Source organism: Cutaneotrichosporon oleaginosum, assembly GCF_008065305.1.
Source record: "Cutaneotrichosporon oleaginosum strain ATCC 20508 chromosome Unknown ATCC20508_contig05, whole genome shotgun sequence".
NCBI classification, from domain to species: Eukaryota; Fungi; Basidiomycota; class Tremellomycetes; order Trichosporonales; family Trichosporonaceae; genus Cutaneotrichosporon; species Cutaneotrichosporon oleaginosum.
Window position 1 is genome coordinate 1,159,308 of NW_027072174.1, and position 20,846 is coordinate 1,180,153.

The following is a 20,846-nucleotide window of genomic DNA, read 5'->3' on the forward strand; positions in this document are numbered from 1 at the left end:
CCCCCTTGCTGCGTGCTGCGTGTCATGGGGGTGGATATGCGCCACCACACCGCCCAAAGCGTACATGAGCAGGGACGTGTTACGGACTGACGCGTTTGAGGGGAGGTCTACCTTGGCATGGCCGGCATGGGCACGCGAGGCTCAGGGTTGAACAGTTGCAACTGGCCCAACGATATGGTACGGATGAGGCAAAGTGGCGCCGGCTCTCAGGAACGACTGGATTGGTTCCTGAGTCGCGCGGCGCGTCTTGTGCTGCTAGCTGCTCCCCAACAAGGAATGCGACCGCTCTCCCCCCCCCTTGGCTGATAGAATACCTTTGGCCCCACTCATGCCTGCTGCCTGCTGCCTGCTGCCTGTATGGCCTGTATGGGCTGTATGGGCTGCATGGACCCTCGCATAGCCTACGCCTGCACTCCCCCATTGACCTCGCCAGAGCATGCAGAGCACAAGCACTCACCCCTTCAACCCCTTGAACTCATCACTCACTATCGCTCTCTCCTCCTCCTAATCCTCCTCCTCTCCATCTCTCTCTCTCTCTCTCTCTCTTTCTCTCTCTCTCTCCTCACATCCATTTCTGCGCACGCTCTTTACGCTCCTTCATCGTTCACCGTCTTTACGCTCCTTCACGCACCCTCATCTCTCCCAACAACCCCCATCCCACAATCAACGTCATGTTTGGCTTCCTCCTGGTCTCCTTCCTCTCCCGTACGTTCGTCTATACCGCCTAGGCAGTCCACTGTGTCGCAAAACACATGCTGACGCCATTCCCATATCGCTTTTGGTCACCGTATTCGCGTTGACTCCCTTCCCCTTTATCCCCCGCGCACCCAGTTGTCCGCGCCAACGAGGTCATCCCCGAGTGCACCCGTACCGCCACCGTTGTCGCCGGCGACACCTGTGACAAGATCTGTGAGTCGACTTGCATTCAAAGCGTCTGAAAGTGCGGCGCCGCGCGGCGAGTCTTCCATTCATTGTCACGCGGGCGGGTGGATGCCAAGTTGTACAATCGGGGCTCGTGCTCCCCGCAAAGGGTTGGCAGACTGCTGGATGGTCAAGCACTCCAAACACCACCGCCCCTCCCATCAACTTGGCATTTACCGCGCTCCATTGTGTTCATGCTGCTCGTGATCTTTTGATGGCATGCTGACGCGCCCTCGAAATCTTCTTGATCGGACTTCGGACAATGCCATCATTTCAATACTTTCATCACGCACGCGAATCCGAACCAAACTACACATCACGCGGCACGAACATTCCCCCTTATGCGTCATCCCCACACCTTCTTTTCCGTGCCTCCCATCTCGTCCCATCTCGTGCGCTTGTGCAACTCGCAGCTACTCGCTACGGTGTCTCCACCTTCCAGCTCGCGCACGTCAACACCCCCGAGATTAACGACAACTGCGACAACCTTATGCCCGACCAGGTTGTTTGCCTTGGCGTTGAGGGCGAGGACTGCACCAAGGTCTACACTGTCGTCGAGGGCGACACCTGCGAGTGGATTCAGGAGATGTATGGCATGGACGCCGAGACTCTCTGGACCAACAACCCCCAGATCAACCACGAGTGCACCAACATCTACATCGGCGAGGTTCTCTGCGTTGACACCGACTGCTACGCCTACTCGGACTTCAACCAGACGGCGTTTGACGTGAGTGATGGCGTAGGCGTGACGGAAGGCGGGGAAGCAGAGTTGGCGTTGAAGGGAAGTGAATGGATTCAGACGGCTGAGGTGGGGGAATCAGCAAACTCTATGTGCGAAAGCCATGTTGTTGAGTCGTGGCCACGCTCTGGCGGCGAGCGATGGACGCAGTTGTGTATATGGGCTGTAGTCGCGCGCGCCTTTGAGCGGCCCCCCACGCGACTTCCGCCCAAGCTCCTTCCGACTTCCGCGATTGGCGCAAGTGTGACGCTTGGTTTGACGGAAGTGTGGCGCGAAATCAGCGGGCCCCCGGCATTCTGACACCTCGGACCGATCCCATTCTCATTCCAACTCGCATGGACATCGCTGACTTGCAGGTTGTCGCCGAGACTTACATCCCGTACTGCGACGAGATCTAAGCACTGCTGCGTGATAGTAGTATCCCCCTTCGTCTCCCTCAGCCCACTGGTGGGCGCGCCCGTTTCTTCTTTCGCTGTTTGTTTGTTGGACGCTCTGCGAGCTGTCGTGTCTCTCTCATATCTACCTTTCTATGACATGGTCTGATTCCATAGTGCATCTGATCGTGGAATGGGCGTTCAAGCGGCCTTAGACGGGCTACTGGGCTACAACTACTAACGGATTTGGAGATTAAACGTGAGGATCAGGCTGCAGGCTGCAGGCTGCAGGCTGCAAGCTGGCATGTGTCGACGTCTTGTTGGGTGATCCGGGTAAACCACAGGGTGGGGAGAGTTGAGCCCCTCACACCTCCTTGGCGGGGCATATCGTCTACACTGTTTCTTGGGTATGCGACGCGCATGCAGGCCGTCTAGGTGCGCGGGCTACGTCCGGGCCTCCACAGCCTGCCGCTGTGTCCAGTGGGGTGAGCCGGCGTCGGCGACGGCATCAAACATAGAGGCGAGGAGTCCTCGGCAGCACACCTCGGACCGTAATACCCGGCCCGCGCCAGAGGCCCCGCACATCGGTGCTTAGCCGACAGCGGGAGGAACTTGTGCCTCATCCTCGTCTGGCTTGATCTTCCAGCCGTCTACATCTATCTCTGTAACCACTGGCATCGATTTTCTCCCCGCTACCTCGACACCATGCTCCGCCTCCCCCTCCGCCCCACCACCGTGGGCCGCGTGCCCGTGCGCCTTGCGCGTACCCTCATCGCGCAGCCGCCGCACTTGCCCAACAATGCGCCGCCGTCGCCCCTGCCCACGCGCCTCCGCCTCGCCGACCCCGAGACTAAGAAGGCGACGGAGAACATGGAGAAGCTCGTAGCCAGCATGAACGAGCTCCGCGCCAAGGCGCGCGAGGGCGGCGGCAAGAAGTCGCTCGAGAAGTGGAAGAGCAAGGGCAACGGCAAGCTCGGTGCCCGTGAGCGGTGAGTGAACGAGGCGATGGAGTTGGCAGAGCCGGGCGCGACGCCGAGGGGGATGGGGAGGGCCACGAGCTTTCTCGTTAGATTCGCATGCGTCCCCAATGTACGCGGCACTCGCCTCCCGCTCAGCCGGCGCTCACACGACCTTGGCAGCGGCCAGCCTCCCACGAGACGTGGACACCGCTGACGGCAGTATTGCTGCCCTCCTCGACCCCGACTCGGCGTTCCTCGAGCTCTCGCCTCTCGCCGCGCACGAGGTCTACCCTGACAACCTCCCCGGCGCCGGTATCGTCACCGGTATCGGAACTGTCTCGGGCCGCCGCTGCATGATCGTTGCCAACGACCCCACCGTCAAGGGCGGTGCGTACTACCCTCTCACGGTCAAGAAGCACCTGCGTGCGCAGCAGGTCGCGCTCGAGAACCGCCTCCCCTGTGTCTACCTCGTCGAGTCGGGCGGTGCCGCGCTTCCCTACCAGGCCAACGTTTTCCCGGACCACGTGAGTTGATTGAGCAGCGAGAGGAGCAGGGAAGCGGCAGCGAGGGAGATGCGACGTTGATTCTGGGCGAGAGGCAGAGACTGCTCGCTTGAGTCGCCCCCCGCACGAGCTAACCTCCAGGACCACTTCGGCCGCATCTTCTACAACATGGCCCGCATGTCTGGTCTCGGTATCCCCCAGATCTCGGTTGTCCACGGTATCTCGGTTGCTGGCGGTGCCTACATGCCCGCCATGTCTGACGTTGTCATCATCGTCAAGAACCAGGGCCGCATTTTCCTTGCCGGCCCTCCCCTCGTCAAGGCCGCCACCGGTGAGGTCGTCGACGACGAGACCCTCGGCGGTGGTGAGATGCACACCTCGGTTTCCGGTGTTGCCGACTACCTTGCCAACAACGACGCCCACGCGATTCGCCTCGCGCGCGACGCCGTCCTCGACCTCGGCAAGGCCTCGGTCCCATCCGTTGCCCCTCCCCGGCCCGTCCGCGAGCCCGTGTACCCCGCCTCGGACCTCAACTCGATCGTGCCCGCCGACACGCGCCAGGCGTTTGACATGCGCGAGGTGATTGCGCGCGTGACTGACGGGTCCGAGTTCCGCGAGTTCAAGAAGGAGTACGGCAAGACGCTCATTACCGGCTTCGCCGAGATCCACGGGCACACGGTCGGCATCATCGCGAACAACGGTGTTCTGCTCTCGCCCTCTGCGCTCAAGGCGACGCACTTTATCGAGCTGTGCTCGCAGCGCGACATCCCCCTCGTCTTCCTCGTCAACGTCACGGGCTACATGGTCGGCACGGCGGCGGAGCGCGGCGGCATCGCCAAGGACGGCGCAAAGATGGTGCGCGCCGTCGCGCGCGCCAAGGTGCCCAAGTTCACGATGGTCGTGAACGGCTCGTACGGCGCCGGCAACTACGGCATGTGTGGGCGCGCGTACGCGCCCCGCTTCCTGTGGATGTGGCCGAACGCCAAGGTGTGCGTCATGGGCCCCGACCAGCTCTCGAGCGTCATGCAGACCGTGTCGGGCAACCGGAACGCGGCGGATGCCGAGGAGCGCTTCGCCAAGCTGCGCGCGCGCATCGAAAAGGAGAGCGAGGCGCTCTACTCCACCGCGCGGATGTGGGACGACGGCATCATCCAGCCCAGCGACACGCGCGACGTCCTCGGCCTCGCGCTCGAGGTCGCCGCCGACGAAAAGGCCAGCCGCAAGGACGGCGGCGGCGGCGGCCGCGGCGAGATCGGCGCGGACGGCGACTCGGGCGACTGGGGCGTCTTCCGCATGTAAGGCAAAACTGCGGCGGTGCACACCATCCGTACGTAGAGTAGAGCGAGTTCAGCAGTAATGGTATGCATCTAGAGATTTCATCGCAGAGGTGCGGGACTTGGCGAGCTTGGCGAGCGTGGCGGTCGCATGTGCTGGGTGCTGGTTCTCACGCTTTGGCCGGGAAGGGGCTCTGATACAAAGTTCGATTGTTTGGAGGCTTTTGCGCAAGGCAGACGCATGGCGCTCGCACTGCGTCTTGTCTCGCCAGTGTACAGGAAGTGGGGCAGGGACATTCAATGGACCACATTGTATTTCGACCTGATGTGGCGGCTGAGGGCCGATGGCACCCGCTCGGCTGTTGCAGGCTTGTTCGTCACACGCCTACGCCCATGGACCAACCCCCGCAGCCTGATGCTCCGGGCATGCCGGGCAGCGCGGAAGAGGGATCGGCTTACAGCAGTGGGCTGGGCAAGGTCCGGCTCCCGACTCCCGCCTCTCCGGATTCAAACGCGTCCAACAGCCCAACGCGCGACTATGCTACCTCGACAACTTCTGCTGCTCGTTGTTGCCCATCCGCAGCTCTGACGAAGCGTATATTGCTTTTCGAACCTTCCAAGAACCGAAAGTCAGTCCAAGCAGTCTATCGTCGCTTGGCAGAGTGCCTGCGACCCAGCATAGACTTTGTCCCAGTCAATCTCTACCACCCACGCCCATCCCACCTTCATCGTACCCCGCCCCGCCACACCCCTGTCACAGAGTGGCGGCTCGGGCCACCCTGGATCCCGTATTCCTGGTATCCGAAACTATCCACCGCGGATCCCGCCACCGCGTAATGTCTTTCCAGATTCGCAAACATGGACGCACTCCTCTCCTCAGCACAGTGGTGATGCAGTATACTGCATGGCTAATGTACTAAAAAAAGTCCGGGGTCGCCGCTGTCCAGTGGCGACCAGATGCTCAGAGACGCCAAATCGGGCGGCTTACGCCTCGGGGTCGATCTCCGTGGTGGTGGGGAGCGCGTACCAGTCCTGGGCCTGGCAGACGTTGCAGCCGCCGCCGCCGCACGCCGAGGGCCAGTTGGGCCAGTTGCCGCGGGCGATCTCGCGCGCAGGCCAGCGCACCTTGCGGCCGTCGGGCGTGAAGCACTTGCACTTGCCGAGGAAGCACGAGGTGCCGAGCGTGAAGAGCCCGGTGTCCTTGTAGCAGAAGGAGCGGCAGACCTCGCGGCAGTTGACGCCCTTGATCTTGCACGAGAGGAAGCGCTTGTCGTGCTCGACGACGGCGGCCTCGGCGTCGGGGGCGGGGGCCGCGAGGGCGGGGGCAGCGAAGGCGGCGATGGCGAGGGCGGCGAAGAGCTTCATTATGAGAGAGAAGAAAGGAGAGGTTGGTGGATAAAGGAGACGGGGGAGGGAGGGGGATTATATATCTCTGAGAATCGCGGTGTGCCACATCCGGACGGAGGACGGCGCCCGGAACCCGACACGTCTTACGAGCTCTCGAGGGACTGGAAAGGACTAGGACGGGAATAGCCCCACCACGGGGACGGAAGGATCCAAGGGGATGCTGGCATGGTACACATGCTGCCAAGGGAGCGGACGAGGAGCACATGCACTCGGATGATGGTGACTCCCAGCACCATAGCATTATTATCCAGCGGCAAGTGCTCGCGATAACGAGATAATAAAGCGTGTTTCATGGAATTCCCCGGCCCACCTCCCATCTCGAGCGCGTGCCTAGGGACGGGACCTCCCGCCCCGTATTCCGTTTCGCGCCGAGCTAGTACCCCTCGGTTCCCTGCTCCAACGGTTTCCTATGTCCGCGGTATCAGCTACCATTGGCGCAGCCCATGAAACAAGGTTGCATGCCCCAGTTTCAACGGTGGCGGGTTGCGCGGCCGACTCCGCCTCGCCGATCAGTTCCGTCCGCTGCGTGTGGAGAAGGTGTGGTGAGGGTCAGTCTGGTAAGATGCCGGCAACAGGGCGCGTGTGCCTATCGTCAGAGCTCCCGTGCCGCTTCGGATGCGATGCGTCATCCGCCTGACTTATTGAGACGGAGGAAGCGCACTCTCAAGTTTACAGCATCAGGTAACTGGAGTGGGAGAGGGGAAGGGAGATGGGATGAGGAGGTTGTTGACGTTGCTGCCCCTGGGTGGTCAGCCTCATGTTTGCTGATCTCCGCGTCTCGGCGTGCCCTGTGCGGTCACGGGGCCGGGATCGCGCGGGCAGCCTTGCAAGAGGGAGCAGGCTGGGCCGCTGTGGTCCAGGATATCGGGTCGCGGTAAATGTGCTTGGCATACGCATTAGTGTCACGGTGGACATCTCGTGGGTGCTCGTGGGTCAAGTTGATCAGGTGATATGGGCGGTGTGAAGCATGAATTGTTTGTGTGAAAGGCAGCGCCACAGTGTGATGTTCATCTCAGGCCGCCGACAGCGTCAGGTCGGAGTTACATCAAGCTAAGTTGAGTGCGACGATGACGACGTTCTGCCGCCATGGCAAGTGGACCAGGCGACGACAATCCAGACTGCTTCCTTAGGTTGAGGCTTCGAACTATCGGCGCTAAGGAAGTATTAGTCTGCTTGGAGTGAGATCAGAGGGCAACGCCAGCTCGCTTGATACCATAAGTCCAGAGCTCCCCTTGTCCGCCCGGATACGCGACGCAATCATTGACTGCGAGCGGCAACACCGGGACCGGTGAGCTCAGAAGGATTTGGAAGAGGTCCCCAGAACCTCGTGCTCTAGCCCTAATGTTCACGTACGAATGTCTTGACAGAGATAGCGCCAAGTCACGCACTGAATCGCAATTGTCGCAAATACCAGTCTGATCTGAAGATCGTCGGCCGGAGTCGAACGCTGGAAGAGTGGAGGTAACTAAAGGGACACTCGAATAAAAGCCACGTGCCAAAGTCAAAGTGACCACCCACATCTCGACGTCAACGAACCGTACACACACTCACCTCAACTGATACCCCTCGCCGTTTCGCAGAGCGTCGCGCCATGGTGAGTAGTGCTGTTGAGTATGCGTACCGAAGCTGACGCCCAGCTCATCTTCTCGTGAGTCTTCCTAGGCGGATAGGGTCCAGCGCGCAGCGAGCGGCGCGAATTGTGTTGTTGGCCAGAACCGCGTTTGCAAGACGAGGTCATGTCGCTCCACTGAGCGTGGCTGCTTCGAGCACTTCGTCATGGACAAGGGAGCAAAGAGGGCAGAGACAGTTGAGAGGATGGGTCAGACATGTGCAACGGTGGCCACAACATCACGGGCAGCGCGCTGCATGACATTGTGTTTCACCTTCCTCTACCTCTGCTTGTCCGGGTGCTCCGCCTCTTTTACGCTGCTTTTATTCGTCGATCAATCTCAGTGGAAGCGCTTGATGCACGCGGTGCATAGCGCTTGCGCTACGCTGGCGCTCAGACTATGTGGCCAATGTTTGCTGACAGCAGCCTCTTCAAGACTCTCACCGACCAGGTGATCGAGGTCGAGCTCAAGAACGATCTCTGCATCACGGGAACGCTCAAATCGGTTGACCAGTGAGTGTGTTATCCTATTCCCCACACGAGAGAGATCTTGAGAAGGATATGCTGCGGAAGGGATGTTCCCGAGTCATCCGTCAGGACACGCTGTCAACGGAGCGGCAATCGTCTGTCATCGTTGCAATGGTCATCTACCACAGCAGGGATTGTTTAGAGCCAGACTTGTGTTTGTCCCCGCGGACAACATGCGAAGGGCCGAAGACGTTACCCTCGCGCCTCGGATGTCGTCTCTGGCCGGGCTGAGCAACGCTCTCTGTCCCTCCGCAAGCGTTACTTCCGCCTCTCCTACCTCTGCTCGTCGCATCCTTCTCATGGTGTCGTGGCGTCGCTTTTTCTAACTCCTAAGATTCCTGAACATCCGCCTTGATGGCATCCAGGTCAAGGACCCACAGCACTTCCCGCACATGGTGAGTTGAGCTCGATCGACTCAGCTTGTGATGATACTCGCGCCCTCTGGCGATCTGCTAAGTGTCGTGTAGCTGCTGACATCAGATGGCGGTGAAGAACCTGTTTATCCGTGGTTCAGTGGTGCGCTACGTGCGTCTGCCCGCAGGAGGGGTTGACACCACGCTGTTGGAGGACTCGACACGTCGGGGTAAGTTGCTGTGCAGAGATTTACACATGGTGCCGCTCTCTGCCCCTGCTTGCGACAGCCAGCTGACGGATACAGAGGCCAAGAACGCGTCAAAGTAGATGGGTGTGGTTAAGGCGCACGTGATGGCTTGACCGTGGCGCGCCATGTCCGCATGTGGCTGAGTTGTCGCAAGGCTGCTTGTGCCTGGCGACTGGGGAGAAGATCGATCAGCAACCGTGATAGACTCTATAGCACGAGCAAGATGGGCAGAAGGCCAGACGGCCTCTATGTAACCTCATGTACAGCAGCAATGTGATGAGCGTCGGCGACGGCATCGTTGGTGGCGAAGATGAGTTTAAGCTCAGACAAAAATCTCATGAGGCGTTCAGGATAGATGTTTGTGAAGAGGAGCCCGGCAATTCATTCCGCACTGAACCCGGGAGATGCTCGCTACCCCCCCAATATCGCACTCCTGCAAATGTCACACTTTGACAACTCCACATCATCTGCTCACGACACTCTCATGCGATGAGGAACACCAAGTTCAAGACCGCGCGGCTGCGTGCCGCTCTCCTCATCGCGGTGTTCCTGGGCATCTTCTTACTCCTTTCGATCGACATGCGACCCCACCTCCGCGAACTGGGCGTGATGCCAGGGACGAACGCGACGGGATACATTCATCGCCTCCTCGGGGCGAAAGACACGGTAGACCAGGCCGCCATCCGCGCTTGGGAGATCGCGCGTGCGACGCAACATACTGGAACAGGCGCGCGCGTCCACCGCCTCCTCGAGAAAGCGAAGCGCGGCGAGCCGTTCACGGTGGCCGCAATCGGCGGGAGCGGTAAGCCAAACCAAGGCGTGGCTGACGATAGTGTCTAAAGGTCGCGGTCTGGTCAACCCCTCTGAAGACGACCATGTGCGACCGCCCCCCGATGCTGGCATGGGCGCGTCGACGCTCTACTCGCCTGAGAATCTCCACGTTCTCGTGTTCGAGTGGCTCAACTCCACCTTCCCCCACCCCGGCAATACATTCGTCAACGGCGCCCAAGGAGGCGTAGGCTCCGGCTACTTCGCGTGGTGCTTCAAGGAGCACATCGCTCCGGCGCCTGATCTGGTCCTTATTGAGCTGGGCATCAACGACCTGCTGAGTCTCGACATCGTCCCCAAGTACGAGCATCTTGTTCGTTCCGTGCTCGAGCTCGACTCTGCGCCGGCAATAATCAACCTCGAAACGTTTACTACACTCTTCCCCTCACTTGTTTCCAGCAGCGCACTGCACGCCGATGTCCTCGCGTACTACGATGTGCCCAGCCTTAGCATACGCGATATCCTACTTCCACGCATTCTGGCCGACCCACACACCCAGCTCCCCCGCTGGTTCCGGACGGGCGGCGACGTCCGTCTCGGTGACGACAAGGTTCGCGAGTGGGGCGGCGTACCCGTTGATCTGATGCATGTGAGTGACTCACTCGCCCTTCGCGTAGACCATCTCAAATGCTAACGACAGATCTCCGCCAAAGGCCACGCCCTTGCCGCAGGTCTCATCATCAACTACCTTTCTCAACAGCTCTCCATAGTCTCTCCTGGTGGTCTTCTGGGTCGCCTCGGTGCGAAGCGCCTCCGGGCCGCGCAGCGGGTGTATGATGTCCCCAGCACACGGTTGACCGCCTCTTTCAACCCCGCGGACATGCCTGGACGCCGGCCACCAGTGTGCAGAAGCACGAACTCGCCACGCCTACACGCCGCCATCTCTGGAATTGAGTCCGACGAGGAAGGCGCTCAAGGCATCCAGTTCGCCACCAACTCTGGCTGGCACCCATGGGCGTGGGATGAGAAGCGGTACATGATCGCGCGGGAGCCTGGATCCCTGGCGACGTTCGATTTTGTTACCGCTGAGACGGAGGCGGTCGAAACGCACGATGAGGAGCCTCTGGATGACCCGATCGCTGAATACGAGCCGCACCCGGAACGCACCGAGCAGCGGCGCTCCATCGAGCGCAAAGCGCGCCCCGAGACTGTAGTGGACAGGCGTGAGGCAGCGAAGCAGCGTGAAAGGGCGTCCGCCCGCGCGAGGGCCCGCAAAAAGCGTCCCCGTTCCGACGCCACCGGTACGGTGGCTGTCGGGTACCAGCGCAGCGCACACTACGGCCTAGGATCTGTGTGGTGTTGGGTCGACTCGGACCGTGCCGGCGGCGTGCGCCTGGACGGGTACTGGGAGATCAAGGAGCGCAACATGGGCATTGTGGATACGGTCGCAACCGGGCTTGCGCCAGGTCCACACCGGCTCAGCTGCGAGCTGCTGCCTGATACACGCGACCCGCAGGGCCGCAAAGAGTTCCGCCTCTTTGCGATCATGCACGACTGAGACCATAGGACTAGGGGACGGCGCTCCACTTAGCCTCAGCATGTTGTACATGAACAAGTCGGACTATGCATTGGGTACTTGGTACTGTACAGTGATTACTTCCACCCCTCAGCTACTCGCACACCGACCAGCCGCACGATCTCACCCACGCGCCGCACCGTATCGCTCAGCCCACTCGGAATCTCAACGCTTTGCGAGGGAGCCGCGCCCATATCAGTCAGGAGCTCCCGGAGGAGTGCAGCGTGCGCGAGGACATGCGCGGCCGACACGATGCGTCCCTTCTCCGCGGCCAGGTCGGCGTACTCGCTCGCCCGCGCCAGCGCCTCCCCCTTTCCCTCCTCACCTCCTTCTTCTCCTTCGCTCCCTCCCGCAGCAATAAGCGCCCACGCCTTGGCGCGCGCAAGCGCGGCTCGAGCGAGGAGGAGTGCATCGTGCCCGGCAACGAGCTCGTCCCACACAGCGTCAAGCTCGGCGTCCGCTTTGCGCGACAGGTCCATGCCCAGCAACACATCGGCGAGGCACACCACGCCGTCGCGGTAGACGGGCCAGAGGCCGAGGCCGGCCGCGAGCTCGAGCGATGCCAGCGTGTGCCGGAGAAGGAGGTGGGGTGGGGTCGGCGGGTCGGCGTCGAGGCCGTCACGCACGCGCTCAAGCGCATCCGTGACGTACTTGTGGGCGAAGACAATGCCTCGTTCGTCTTTGGGCGCCGCGCTCGGTTCCCAAAGATCGCGCGGGGGCCCGCCTGGCCCGAAGCGTGCCGAGGAGTTCGAGTGCAGGCCGCGCAGAACGCGCTCAGCCTCCCCGTCCCGGGCGAGAGCCGCCTGGCGTCGCAGCGTGGCCCACACTGCCCGGCTCCATGTCCTGTAGGCGGGGTGATCTAACCCCTCGGCATGCGTGAGAAGGAGGGCCAGTGCGTCGTCGAAGGCGCCGCGCTGCGCCAGCCGCTCGGCGCGCGAGATGGCGACTTGAAGCGCGACGTCCGGCCCGGCATCCGCTAGCGCCGCGTCCTCGTGCACGCTCGCAAGGCTTTCACTACCCAGCAGACTCCAGAGGTTCGCTTGCGCCGCATGCCACGCCCCGTTGTCCAGCGGCTGCACCTCGGCGCCGGGGGCGAGGGGCGTCGCGCGGCCCAGGGCCGTGTAGATGCGCCTAAAGGCAACCGGCACGGGCTCGCCCATATCTAGCGCAGCGGCAAGAGACCAGAGGTCATCCGTGGGCGTGACGCCATGCATCAGCCGCCGCAATGGTACCGGCTCCTGCTTGACAGCGGGGAGCATGGCTGCTGGCCACGCCGCGCCCTCCGTCTCCGTAGTAAGCCGGTGCTGGAGGTTAAGGCACTGCTGGAGCGCCTCGGCGTCGTTGGCGCTGCGCGAGATACGGATCGCTTCAGCCACAGCCTGCGGTCAGCTATGGCACGTCAGCGATCTCACCTCCTGCGCCGCCTCCATTCCGCCTGTTCGGTAGTGAAACACGCTGAGATTGAGCAGCGCATGCGGCCACGACTTCTCGTCGTGGTCGATCAGTTGGGCGCGATAGTCATAGAATGCTAGTAGTGTTTGTTGAGCGCCAACAACGTCTCCGGTCGCTAATGCCTCCATGTGCCTCTCCATGTTGCTGATGCGCGTCATGCCGCGCGCCTCAGAAGTTGGGTACGGGTTGCGCACCTCGATGTCGTCTTTCCGTTAGTCACCGCTGAGCTACAGAGAGACTCACGCGCCGCCTCCCACGAGTATTCTTGTGGCCCAGCACCGCACCATGCTGCGACTCGGCGGCTCAAGTTGCCCGCCTCGCTGAAGCCCAACTTGCGGAGTTTGACGACTAGCCCCCGGAAGTAGAGGCCGAGCGGGGACATGCGCTCTAACGGCTCGGGGTTGGTGAGGAGCACACCATCATCCTCACCGATCCGGCATGCTACTTCGCGCTCTACAACTAGTGTCAGCTGCATGTCGAAGCTCTGGACCTACAGTCGATGACCCCGCCGCCAGTGGTAACGTCCTCAAACTCTTGGCGCTCTGGTCAGCGCGTCTTCACGAGACGAATGACCTACAAAGGCATGGAGCCAGCGTGACTCGCTCGCTTTCTTCGCGACAAAATCAGAGACGGGCAGCCCCTTGTCGTACCGCCTATCGATCGAATCCTGTAGCCGCAAGCACTCCTTGTTCACCATTGGGTCGATGGCCGCGCGGAGCGAGCCAAACGTCGCGGGCGTCGTGTTTACCTAACATCAGCTATGAACCGCGGTGGACGTACCTCGAACGCCTCAGTTGCAATGGCCGCCAAAATGTCTGCAACAAAGGTGCGCGAAAACACGTCCGCGGCGGCGCCTTGCTCGGTGAGAGGCATGGCCCGGACCAGCACCCAGCCCAGCGCGAGCTGGAGGGGCAGGTCATCATCTGGCGGGCGCTCGAGTGTGGAAGGGGGCGCGGCGCGTGGTGCACGCCGCGTCGGACTCAGGCAGTCTGGCATGATGGATGGTTTGTTGACAAAGTTGGGTGTCCGCGGGTGATGATGACGTTTTGCAGATCGCGCGATCCGACCAACGGAAAAGGCACCACCGCGGCAACGATCTTTTGGCTTCTAACCATCCACAGCGCATGCTCCGCTCGCGCCGCCTCCTTCTCGCCATGACCTCGCGCCCTCCAGCCGCGGCGCTGCCGGGCGGCGACTGGTCGTCTGAGCCCGCCCGCCCACTAGGTTCCCCTTCACCCTCCCCCTCGCCTCCACGTTCCCCGTCAAAAGACAAGGGCAAGGGCCGCGCCGATGCGGCACCGGGCAGCCCTCTGCGGCCACCGAGCGCTACCGCCTCGTTAAGCAGCATGCTTGATGAAGCGCTGCACTCGCCGCTCGACATCCCCTCCCCAAACGTCTCTCCCCGCTCCGCCAAGTCGGCGTTATCCAAGTCGCCGTCGTCGCCGCCCTTCCTCGCCCGCCCGCCACCCGCACACCATGCCGGCCCGGCGGGCGTGGGTCTCCGTCCCCGCCTTATGACGCGCATCTCGAGCACATCCGCGCCGACCGCGTCCCTTTCATTCGCCAGCGCGGATGAGTTTCACCCCCGTGAGAGGGAGCGGTACGTGTCCTCGTCTCCTGAGGAACAGCGGCAGCGGCAGTGGGAGTGGCGCCCGCCGACTGGGCCGGCGCACTTCCACCAACACATGCTGATGGAACGACATGGGGCAAGTGCGTTTCCCGAACTCGACCCCGCAACAGGGCTACCCCTCACCCGGCAGACGAGCGCTGAGGAGGACCGGCATTTGCAGCGCACAATCTCGGAGCAGTGGCGGCGTAGCACAGATGTGCCCAAGCCTCTGTTCAGCGGGCTTCCGATGCCAAGCATGCCGAGCATGCCGGCGCTCCCAACGTTCCAAGACGTGCGCAAGAGCGTTGACGGCCAGCGGCGGCAGCTGAGCACGAGCACAAGCGCGCTTGCCCAGCGCATGTTTAGCACCAGCAAGAGCCGGATCGACAGCATGCTGAGTGAGGAGGACCAGGCCCCGACGAAAGAAGAAGAAACCGCAAAGCACCAGGTCAAGTACCAGACGCCCAAGAACCCAATCGTTCTGTGCCATGGACTGCTTGGCTTTGACTTCCTGGGCCCCGCCAATCTTCCCGCCCTTCAGATCTCGCACTGGCGCGGCATCCGTGAGGTGCTCGAGAAGAGCGGATGTGAGGTGCTCATCTGCCGCGTTCCAGCGACAGGGAGCATCATGGAGCGCGCCGAGGTGCTGCACAATACCATCAAGGAGCGTTTCCCCGGGCGCACCGTCAACCTCATTGCTCACTCGATGGGCGGTCTTGACTGCCGCTACCTGGCGTCGCAGATCAGGCCGACTGAGTTCGACATCTGCTCACTGACTACGGTCAGTACACCGCACCGTGGTTCACCCTTTGCCGACTATGTGATCGACAATGTCATCGGAAGAGACCGCCTGGCCCAGTTGCTCGGTATTATGCAGGCAATGGACCTGCCAAACTCGGGCGATGGAGCGGCCTTCACCGCATTGGGCACACGCGCGATGAAGGAGTTCAACACTGAGGTCATTGATCATCCCGACGTCAAATATTTTAGCTGGGGTGCGGCGTACGATGCTGGCTTGTTCGACACTTTCCGCTGGCCCTGGTCGGTCATCTACGCCAAGGAGGGGCCCAACGATGGCATGGTCAGCGTATCCTCCGCCAAGTGGGGCGAGTACCGCGGCACACTGCTTGGCGTCAACCATCTTGACCTTATCGGATGGGTCAATCAGCTCAATTATATGATGTCGAGTCTGACGGGCAAGCCTATCGAGTTCAAGCCGGCGACATTCTACCTCGAAGTTGTAAGTCTGAAGTGCCAAAGGGCCAGAACGCTGGTTACCTTTAGGAGATCAGCAGCTGATAGCAGTCGGATTATCTTGCGCAGCAGGGCTTTTAGGATTCAAGCATACTCCTTTAGACAGGGCTCTAATGTATCTATCACGCTCACTCCTGCACACTCCTCTCAAATACCCAGTACGTTGCCCAGGGCAGCCGCGTCCACCCCAGCCCCTCAAATAGCGCAATACTCGCGACATTGTCTGGCTCGATGTAGCAGTACTGGGGTACGGTGCCCTCGTACCGCTTGAAGTGTGCGTTAAGGACGACTTTGGCCAAGCCGCGTCGTCTGAAGGCGGGCTGTGTGTGAAGAGTTCCCAACGACCCGTCGCCGTGGCATTGTACAAACACCTCTGGCGGTGGCACACCCGGCCCCCGTGGACGCAGGACAGTGATGTGGGCTGCACGAGCTCCATAATACTCGAGCTTGCGATAGTGATTTACGCTGAAGATCTGGGTCAGCATGATACCTGTACTAGCTCACGAGGTCCTTGTCACTCTCCCTCCCGTGGTCCAAGACGAGGTCGTCATCCCAGCTCTCTGAGGAAGGCACATTGCGAATGTCGGTGTGTCCAAAGCCGCCCTCAGGTGCAATGTAGATATATGTCGGGACTTGTGTCTTTCCGCCAAGCACACCTCGGGCGATGGGCTCCCATCGCTCATGAGTAGCACCACATACGAGCTGATCGGGATGCGCCCTCACCATGAACCGTAAAGCGGCCTCCACCGTCTCTTCCGCGCGCCGTGCTTCTTTTGGAGAAGGAAAGGAGGAAGCAACAAGAGCGTGATAGAACCGGATCTGCTCGGACGGGGGAGGCAAGGCGACGGCCACAAGCCAGTCGTATGGCCCGATGTCCAGGCTCTCAAGATATGCGAGGGATGGAGCGCCGGACGTCGGCGGAGGAAATGTCGCGTACACAGGTGGCAGAGGGGGTGGGACTTGACAGTCGGGGGCGGAGACGGGGGAGGGGTCAGACTCGGCATGTCGGTTCGCCTGGATCGTAGCGAGGAGGACGAGGGTGTAGGGGAGCTGGGAGGAGAGGAGAGGGACGAGGGACGCTGGAGAGTGAGGATAGAGCGTCAGCGGGGTGCTAGTGTTGGTCATCGTAGCGTTCAGCACCGTCCAGGACGTTGCCCGAGTGATCCGAGTGAGAGTAAGCGATCGCAGACCAAGTATCCTGCCTGACTCTGACTCGAGTCAGCTTGTCAGCATAACCGACGACGCAGGAGTGTCGGATATCCGAGGGCCCCGCCTCCACTCGCATATGACCGGGTCACCTGCCATTCTGATCTTTCTCTCCCGCGTCCATTTGTCCAAGCGCCTTCCTTGGATCCTCACCCCTATCTCATCGCTCCATCTCTCGTCTCCCTCTGTCCCCTTCTCATCTCCGTCTCACTCGTCACTCACCACCCACTGATGCTCGAGCACCATGGCATGGCCCCTTTGCCTGTCCGAGCGCTTCATTTCGCCCCCTCTTCGAGAGGCATTTGGCATCTTGCCCCGCCGCGCGGACGTCGACACCGTTGTCACCTTCCTCGCGGACCAGTTTGTAGGCGACTTTGACGGGATGGGCAAGGAGTTTGAGATGCTTTCGCGCGGTGACCGCTCGGACTGCTCCTCCTTGGCGCCGAGGCCCCCGCTCGACATCGACACGCCGTTCCGCCTCCGCGTGCTCTATCTCCTTCACTCCGGGGCAAGGAAGCAGGCACGTATGGAGGTCGAGGCGCGTGCGAGCAGGCTGCGCGCAGGAGAGGAGCAAGGCAGGAGCAGCACACCAGCGAGGCGGGCTCGGAAAAAGGCTGCGAGGCGCGAACAATCAGTGCTCGACGCTTCATCCACCGTGAACTCCTCCGCACCCTCACCGCTCCTTGCGCCAAACCCGTCTCAGTCGCTCTCCGCTGCAGCTTTTCTTCCTTTCTCGGCAGACAACTCATCTCCGTCTTCTAAGCGGAAATACGCTAATCCTCCCCTCAAACGCTCGATTAAGAAGATCAAGCGCGAGGCGATCGCAAGCCCCCGACCATGCACGTCCTGCCGCGCACTCAAGGTACGGTGTGATCGCAAAGACCCGTGCGACCGCTGTGAACGCGCTGGCCGAAAGTGTGTCTCCCAACTTTTGACCAAGAGTGGGCGTCGGAGGCAGCGGCAGAAAGCGAGCCACAGGAGAGGAATTTGGGTCGACGGCGTTGAGGAAGGTCCATGTGAGCAGTTAAGTGTCGATTCCGGCTCCGATAGCGAGCGTTCGCCCTCCAAGCCGGCCAAGCAGTCACTCCCATACGGGTTCAAGAAGAAGAAAAAGACGGGGTGGTCGAGTTCGAACATCAGCAACCGTCTTCTTATACTCCTCGGGCGTCCACCGCTGCCCAGTCTGCCCAAAGCCGAGAGTGCAAGGAAGGTAGCAGCAAAAGGTCAGGAGAAACCCTTGACCGTACGTGAAGGTCCTAAAAGCTCTTCCGCGAAGCGGCATGCACCCCCATTTGAGTCTGAGGTGCGCAACATTGCGGCAACGGCGTCGACAACGAGCGAAGTGCTCTCAAGCACACCCCCGACGGCTGGTATCCCGTCACGCACGTTCGCGGCCGTGATGCGCCTAGTTGCAGGTCTTGGACCTGTGCGCTTATCGACGCCGACGAGCCGCCCAGCTCCAGGCCGCGCACCGCCCGTCTGGGCACAGGTAAGTGGAACGGTCTGCATCCTAACATCAGTCACGACAGGAGCTATGTGAAGCCCTGCCGTACTATCGCGCCTTCCAGTCTGGAATGTACATGCATAAGCGTGTGCCATTCGGATATCTTCTCGACGGATATCCCTCTCCGTGAGCTGATCCAGAAGGAAGAGCTCACTGCAGGCGCGATGTATGGGCTGATGATGGACGCGTTATCATCTCTCACGGGTACGCCGCTGACGGTTCCACATTGAGCTAACGAAAGGGGCGGGCAGGCTGTTCGCGTTACGGATGCGATGGGCAAGGTTTCTGTCTCACTGGCAGCAGATCACACTCGCAGTGATGCACGAATTGACACGCTCATTCTCGCCGCACAACGCCGAGCACCAGTAATCCTTCTCGCCGGAGAAGGATACGCTCTCCTCCCATGGAAGCTGGGCTGCGCATACGCTGTGTTAGGGTGGTGAGTTTGCGCCTCGTCCCTCGAACTCAAGCAGGTATTGGGTTTCGTGTACGTGGTACGAGGCAGAACCGTGTGCCGACGGTGTCGAGGCCCCGGAGGGCAGGTCGTGGTTCCATCGTCTTAAGATCCGCTTCGACTGGATCAACACGCAAGGCACACCATGGTGGTTTACCAAAGGGGTTCCATGGGTTGCTCCTGATGAGGACATGACGCAAATGGAGGTCTCAGTTTCTGCGACTGTGCCCACTGCGACATTGCCGGCGAATGGCTGCGATGTAACCACAGACCACCGAAACACGTCTTTTCAAGCGACAGAGGCCAGTCACTTGCCATCCACGCCGGTGTCATGCGACGAAAACCACCCCGCTGTTCACGAGGCGCCTTTGCCTGTCAAGATTCCAATATCTCAGCTTATACTTCCATTGACGCCTCCTCCAGACTCACCGACCCCTTCAGTCGAAACGAACCACGACGGTGAGGCTGTACGCAATGCCGTTTGGAGACGAGCACCAGCCCGTAACATTGGTCCATCGCCCTTCGACGACCTCTACTTCTCCCCGCTGGAGATTCATCGGGGTAAACGATACCCCGGTGACCATCTCCTTGCAAACTTCCACCCTGATCCTCCGCCTGCACGCCCATGGCTTCATGCTGGACAGCGCTGTCCCTCCTGTTTAAACTACAGCCCACGGTTGTACAGAGAGGGGTGGATATGCCTAGTCGCAGAGTGCATTCAATTTTGGTTGCTGAGCACAACGGTTGGCCTTATCCCCATCTCACCCAGCATGAAGCTCAGATACGACGAGACTTTCCTCCGCGTGATTCCGACACCCTACGACGCGGCTAGCCTCCCGTACAATATCGTCCCCCCTCCGCCCTCCTCGTCGCCGCAGGCCGAAGGAACAGGAGAGGCTGGGTCAAGGTCTCTTTGGCGTGGTAAGCTCGAAAGATGCAAGCATGGCTGACCGCAGGGTTTGTGTGCTCCTGTGGACGCAGCAACTGCCGTTACCGTTGGGAGCGCCTCAGCTGCCGAGCGTGTGGCCAACACAGTGCAGCTCAGACCGACTCAGATGTGGTTCGTGCCTCTGCCATTCAATCCGACAAGGCCGATCCACTTGGTGAAGCGGATGAAGGATCGCCAGACATTCCCATGTCGGTCCGCCGAATGTTGAACCCGTGTGCGACCGTTATTGCCTATGAGCTTCCTCAAGCGTGAGTTGGCTATGCTGCGTGCCTAAGCTGACCTCAGTGGCACCGTTTACCACGTCATGCACGACCATGTGGAGTTTGCAGACGCGATCTGGGAGGCATACCAGCGAGCCGCCATCCACACGTCAGCGTCCACCCCACTTTTTCAGCGCCGGGCCCTCAAGTCCAACACCATCAAAGGTCAGTTGCTCTCTCAGCAGTTTGCAATCAACTCGGGTGCCTCGTACAAATACATTGTCGAGACATTGAGCTACCCCTTCGCGGACTCGCCTGACTGTGTGATGGACGCGCTGATGGTGTGAGTCTCTCGCATTCGAGTAGGAGATGGGCTGATGGGTAGTATTCGCAAGCGCGTGGCTGCAGTTCTTGGAGAAGCGGTTGATTTCAATGAGATCCTAAGCGTCATGTACCGCGAGGGGCAGAAGATGAGTTGGCACGATGACGGCGAACATGGTGAGTTGGGTTCAGGGGCACTTGCGTCAAGGGTATTGACAGCGAGGCCTTGGACCAGTCGTTGCGGCACTCTCGCTGGGCTCGCCTGCAACAATGTCATTTCGACCCAAGGCTAGCATCAAAGTGCATCGTGGTGGTGGCCTGGCACTCTCTGGTGGTGTTAATCCATCACAACCGGCATCCGTGCTCAATTTGACGTTGTCGCACGGGGATGTGGTCATCATGTCGGGCCGTGCCATCCAGTATGGGTATGACCACCGCGTCATTCCGTCAGGACTTCGCGTCGCGGCGACAGCACGCGTCATCCGTGCGTCTCCCGAGTGAGATCTGTGGCGCAAGGGTCGCATGACCTGGAAGGAGGGGGGAGGGTTAGTAGAAGCGTGGAGAAGAACAAGGAGATCGACATTTGGAGAGGAGGGGAGCTGTGACGTATGTCGCGGCAAGGGTGGTGGAGTTTTGAG

General features: G+C 60.7%; 10 protein-coding genes across 10 annotated transcripts; 7 read left to right on the forward strand and 3 right to left on the reverse strand.

Moving 5' to 3' along the window:
• Window positions 1-671: 671 nt before the first annotated feature.
• On the forward strand, window positions 672-2,058 carry COLE_05991 (uncharacterized protein; the record flags this gene model as incomplete). The annotated part of the gene is made up of 4 exons (XM_018421859.2): window positions 672-705; window positions 832-909; window positions 1,335-1,648; window positions 2,017-2,058. The coding sequence occupies 4 exons, from the start codon at window positions 672-674 to the stop codon at window positions 2,056-2,058; spliced, it is 468 nt and encodes a 155-aa protein (XP_018282456.1).
• Window positions 2,059-2,739: 681 nt separating this feature from the next.
• On the forward strand, window positions 2,740-4,795 carry COLE_05992 (uncharacterized protein; the record flags this gene model as incomplete). The annotated part of the gene is made up of 3 exons (XM_018421860.2): window positions 2,740-3,023; window positions 3,214-3,517; window positions 3,638-4,795. The coding sequence occupies 3 exons, from the start codon at window positions 2,740-2,742 to the stop codon at window positions 4,793-4,795; spliced, it is 1,746 nt and encodes a 581-aa protein (XP_018282457.1).
• Window positions 4,796-5,754: 959 nt separating this feature from the next.
• On the reverse strand, window positions 5,755-6,135 carry COLE_05993 (uncharacterized protein; the record flags this gene model as incomplete). The annotated part of the gene is made up of 1 exon (XM_018426172.1): window positions 5,755-6,135. One exon carries the CDS (start codon window positions 6,133-6,135, stop codon window positions 5,755-5,757), a length of 381 nt encoding a protein of 126 aa, XP_018282458.1.
• Window positions 6,136-8,195: 2,060 nt separating this feature from the next.
• Window positions 8,196-8,995, forward strand: COLE_05994 (uncharacterized protein; the record flags this gene model as incomplete). The annotated part of the gene is made up of 4 exons (XM_018421861.2): window positions 8,196-8,299; window positions 8,649-8,709; window positions 8,795-8,897; window positions 8,973-8,995. The coding sequence occupies 4 exons, from the start codon at window positions 8,196-8,198 to the stop codon at window positions 8,993-8,995; spliced, it is 291 nt and encodes a 96-aa protein (XP_018282459.2).
• A 529-nt stretch (window positions 8,996-9,524) lies between these two features.
• Window positions 9,525-11,241, forward strand: COLE_05995 (uncharacterized protein; the record flags this gene model as incomplete). The annotated part of the gene is made up of 3 exons (XM_018420147.1): window positions 9,525-9,717; window positions 9,749-10,332; window positions 10,384-11,241. The coding sequence occupies 3 exons, from the start codon at window positions 9,525-9,527 to the stop codon at window positions 11,239-11,241; spliced, it is 1,635 nt and encodes a 544-aa protein (XP_018282460.1).
• Window positions 11,242-11,336: 95 nt separating this feature from the next.
• Window positions 11,337-13,707, reverse strand: COLE_05996 (uncharacterized protein; the record flags this gene model as incomplete). Its single annotated transcript, XM_018427504.2, has 6 exons — window positions 11,337-12,638; window positions 12,672-12,916; window positions 12,955-13,170; window positions 13,206-13,251; window positions 13,289-13,459; window positions 13,492-13,707. 6 exons carry the CDS (start codon window positions 13,705-13,707, stop codon window positions 11,337-11,339), a joined length of 2,196 nt encoding a protein of 731 aa, XP_018282461.1.
• Window positions 13,708-13,835: 128 nt separating this feature from the next.
• Window positions 13,836-15,655, forward strand: COLE_05997 (uncharacterized protein; the record flags this gene model as incomplete). Its single annotated transcript, XM_018421114.2, has 2 exons — window positions 13,836-15,560; window positions 15,626-15,655. 2 exons carry the CDS (start codon window positions 13,836-13,838, stop codon window positions 15,653-15,655), a joined length of 1,755 nt encoding a protein of 584 aa, XP_018282462.1.
• A 47-nt stretch (window positions 15,656-15,702) lies between these two features.
• Window positions 15,703-16,699, reverse strand: COLE_05998 (uncharacterized protein; the record flags this gene model as incomplete). Its single annotated transcript, XM_018425088.1, has 3 exons — window positions 15,703-16,047; window positions 16,079-16,252; window positions 16,298-16,699. The coding sequence occupies 3 exons, from the start codon at window positions 16,697-16,699 to the stop codon at window positions 15,703-15,705; spliced, it is 921 nt and encodes a 306-aa protein (XP_018282463.1).
• A 325-nt stretch (window positions 16,700-17,024) lies between these two features.
• On the forward strand, window positions 17,025-18,414 carry COLE_05999 (uncharacterized protein; the record flags this gene model as incomplete). Its single annotated transcript, XM_018425089.1, has 3 exons — window positions 17,025-17,642; window positions 17,850-18,269; window positions 18,301-18,414. The coding sequence occupies 3 exons, from the start codon at window positions 17,025-17,027 to the stop codon at window positions 18,412-18,414; spliced, it is 1,152 nt and encodes a 383-aa protein (XP_018282464.1).
• A 142-nt stretch (window positions 18,415-18,556) lies between these two features.
• COLE_06000 (uncharacterized protein) lies at window positions 18,557-20,709 on the forward strand (the record flags this gene model as incomplete). The annotated part of the gene is made up of 7 exons (XM_018420143.1): window positions 18,557-18,723; window positions 18,758-18,902; window positions 19,101-19,659; window positions 19,695-19,935; window positions 19,973-20,230; window positions 20,273-20,385; window positions 20,432-20,709. 7 exons carry the CDS (start codon window positions 18,557-18,559, stop codon window positions 20,707-20,709), a joined length of 1,761 nt encoding a protein of 586 aa, XP_018282465.1.
• Window positions 20,710-20,846: the final 137 nt, after the last annotated feature.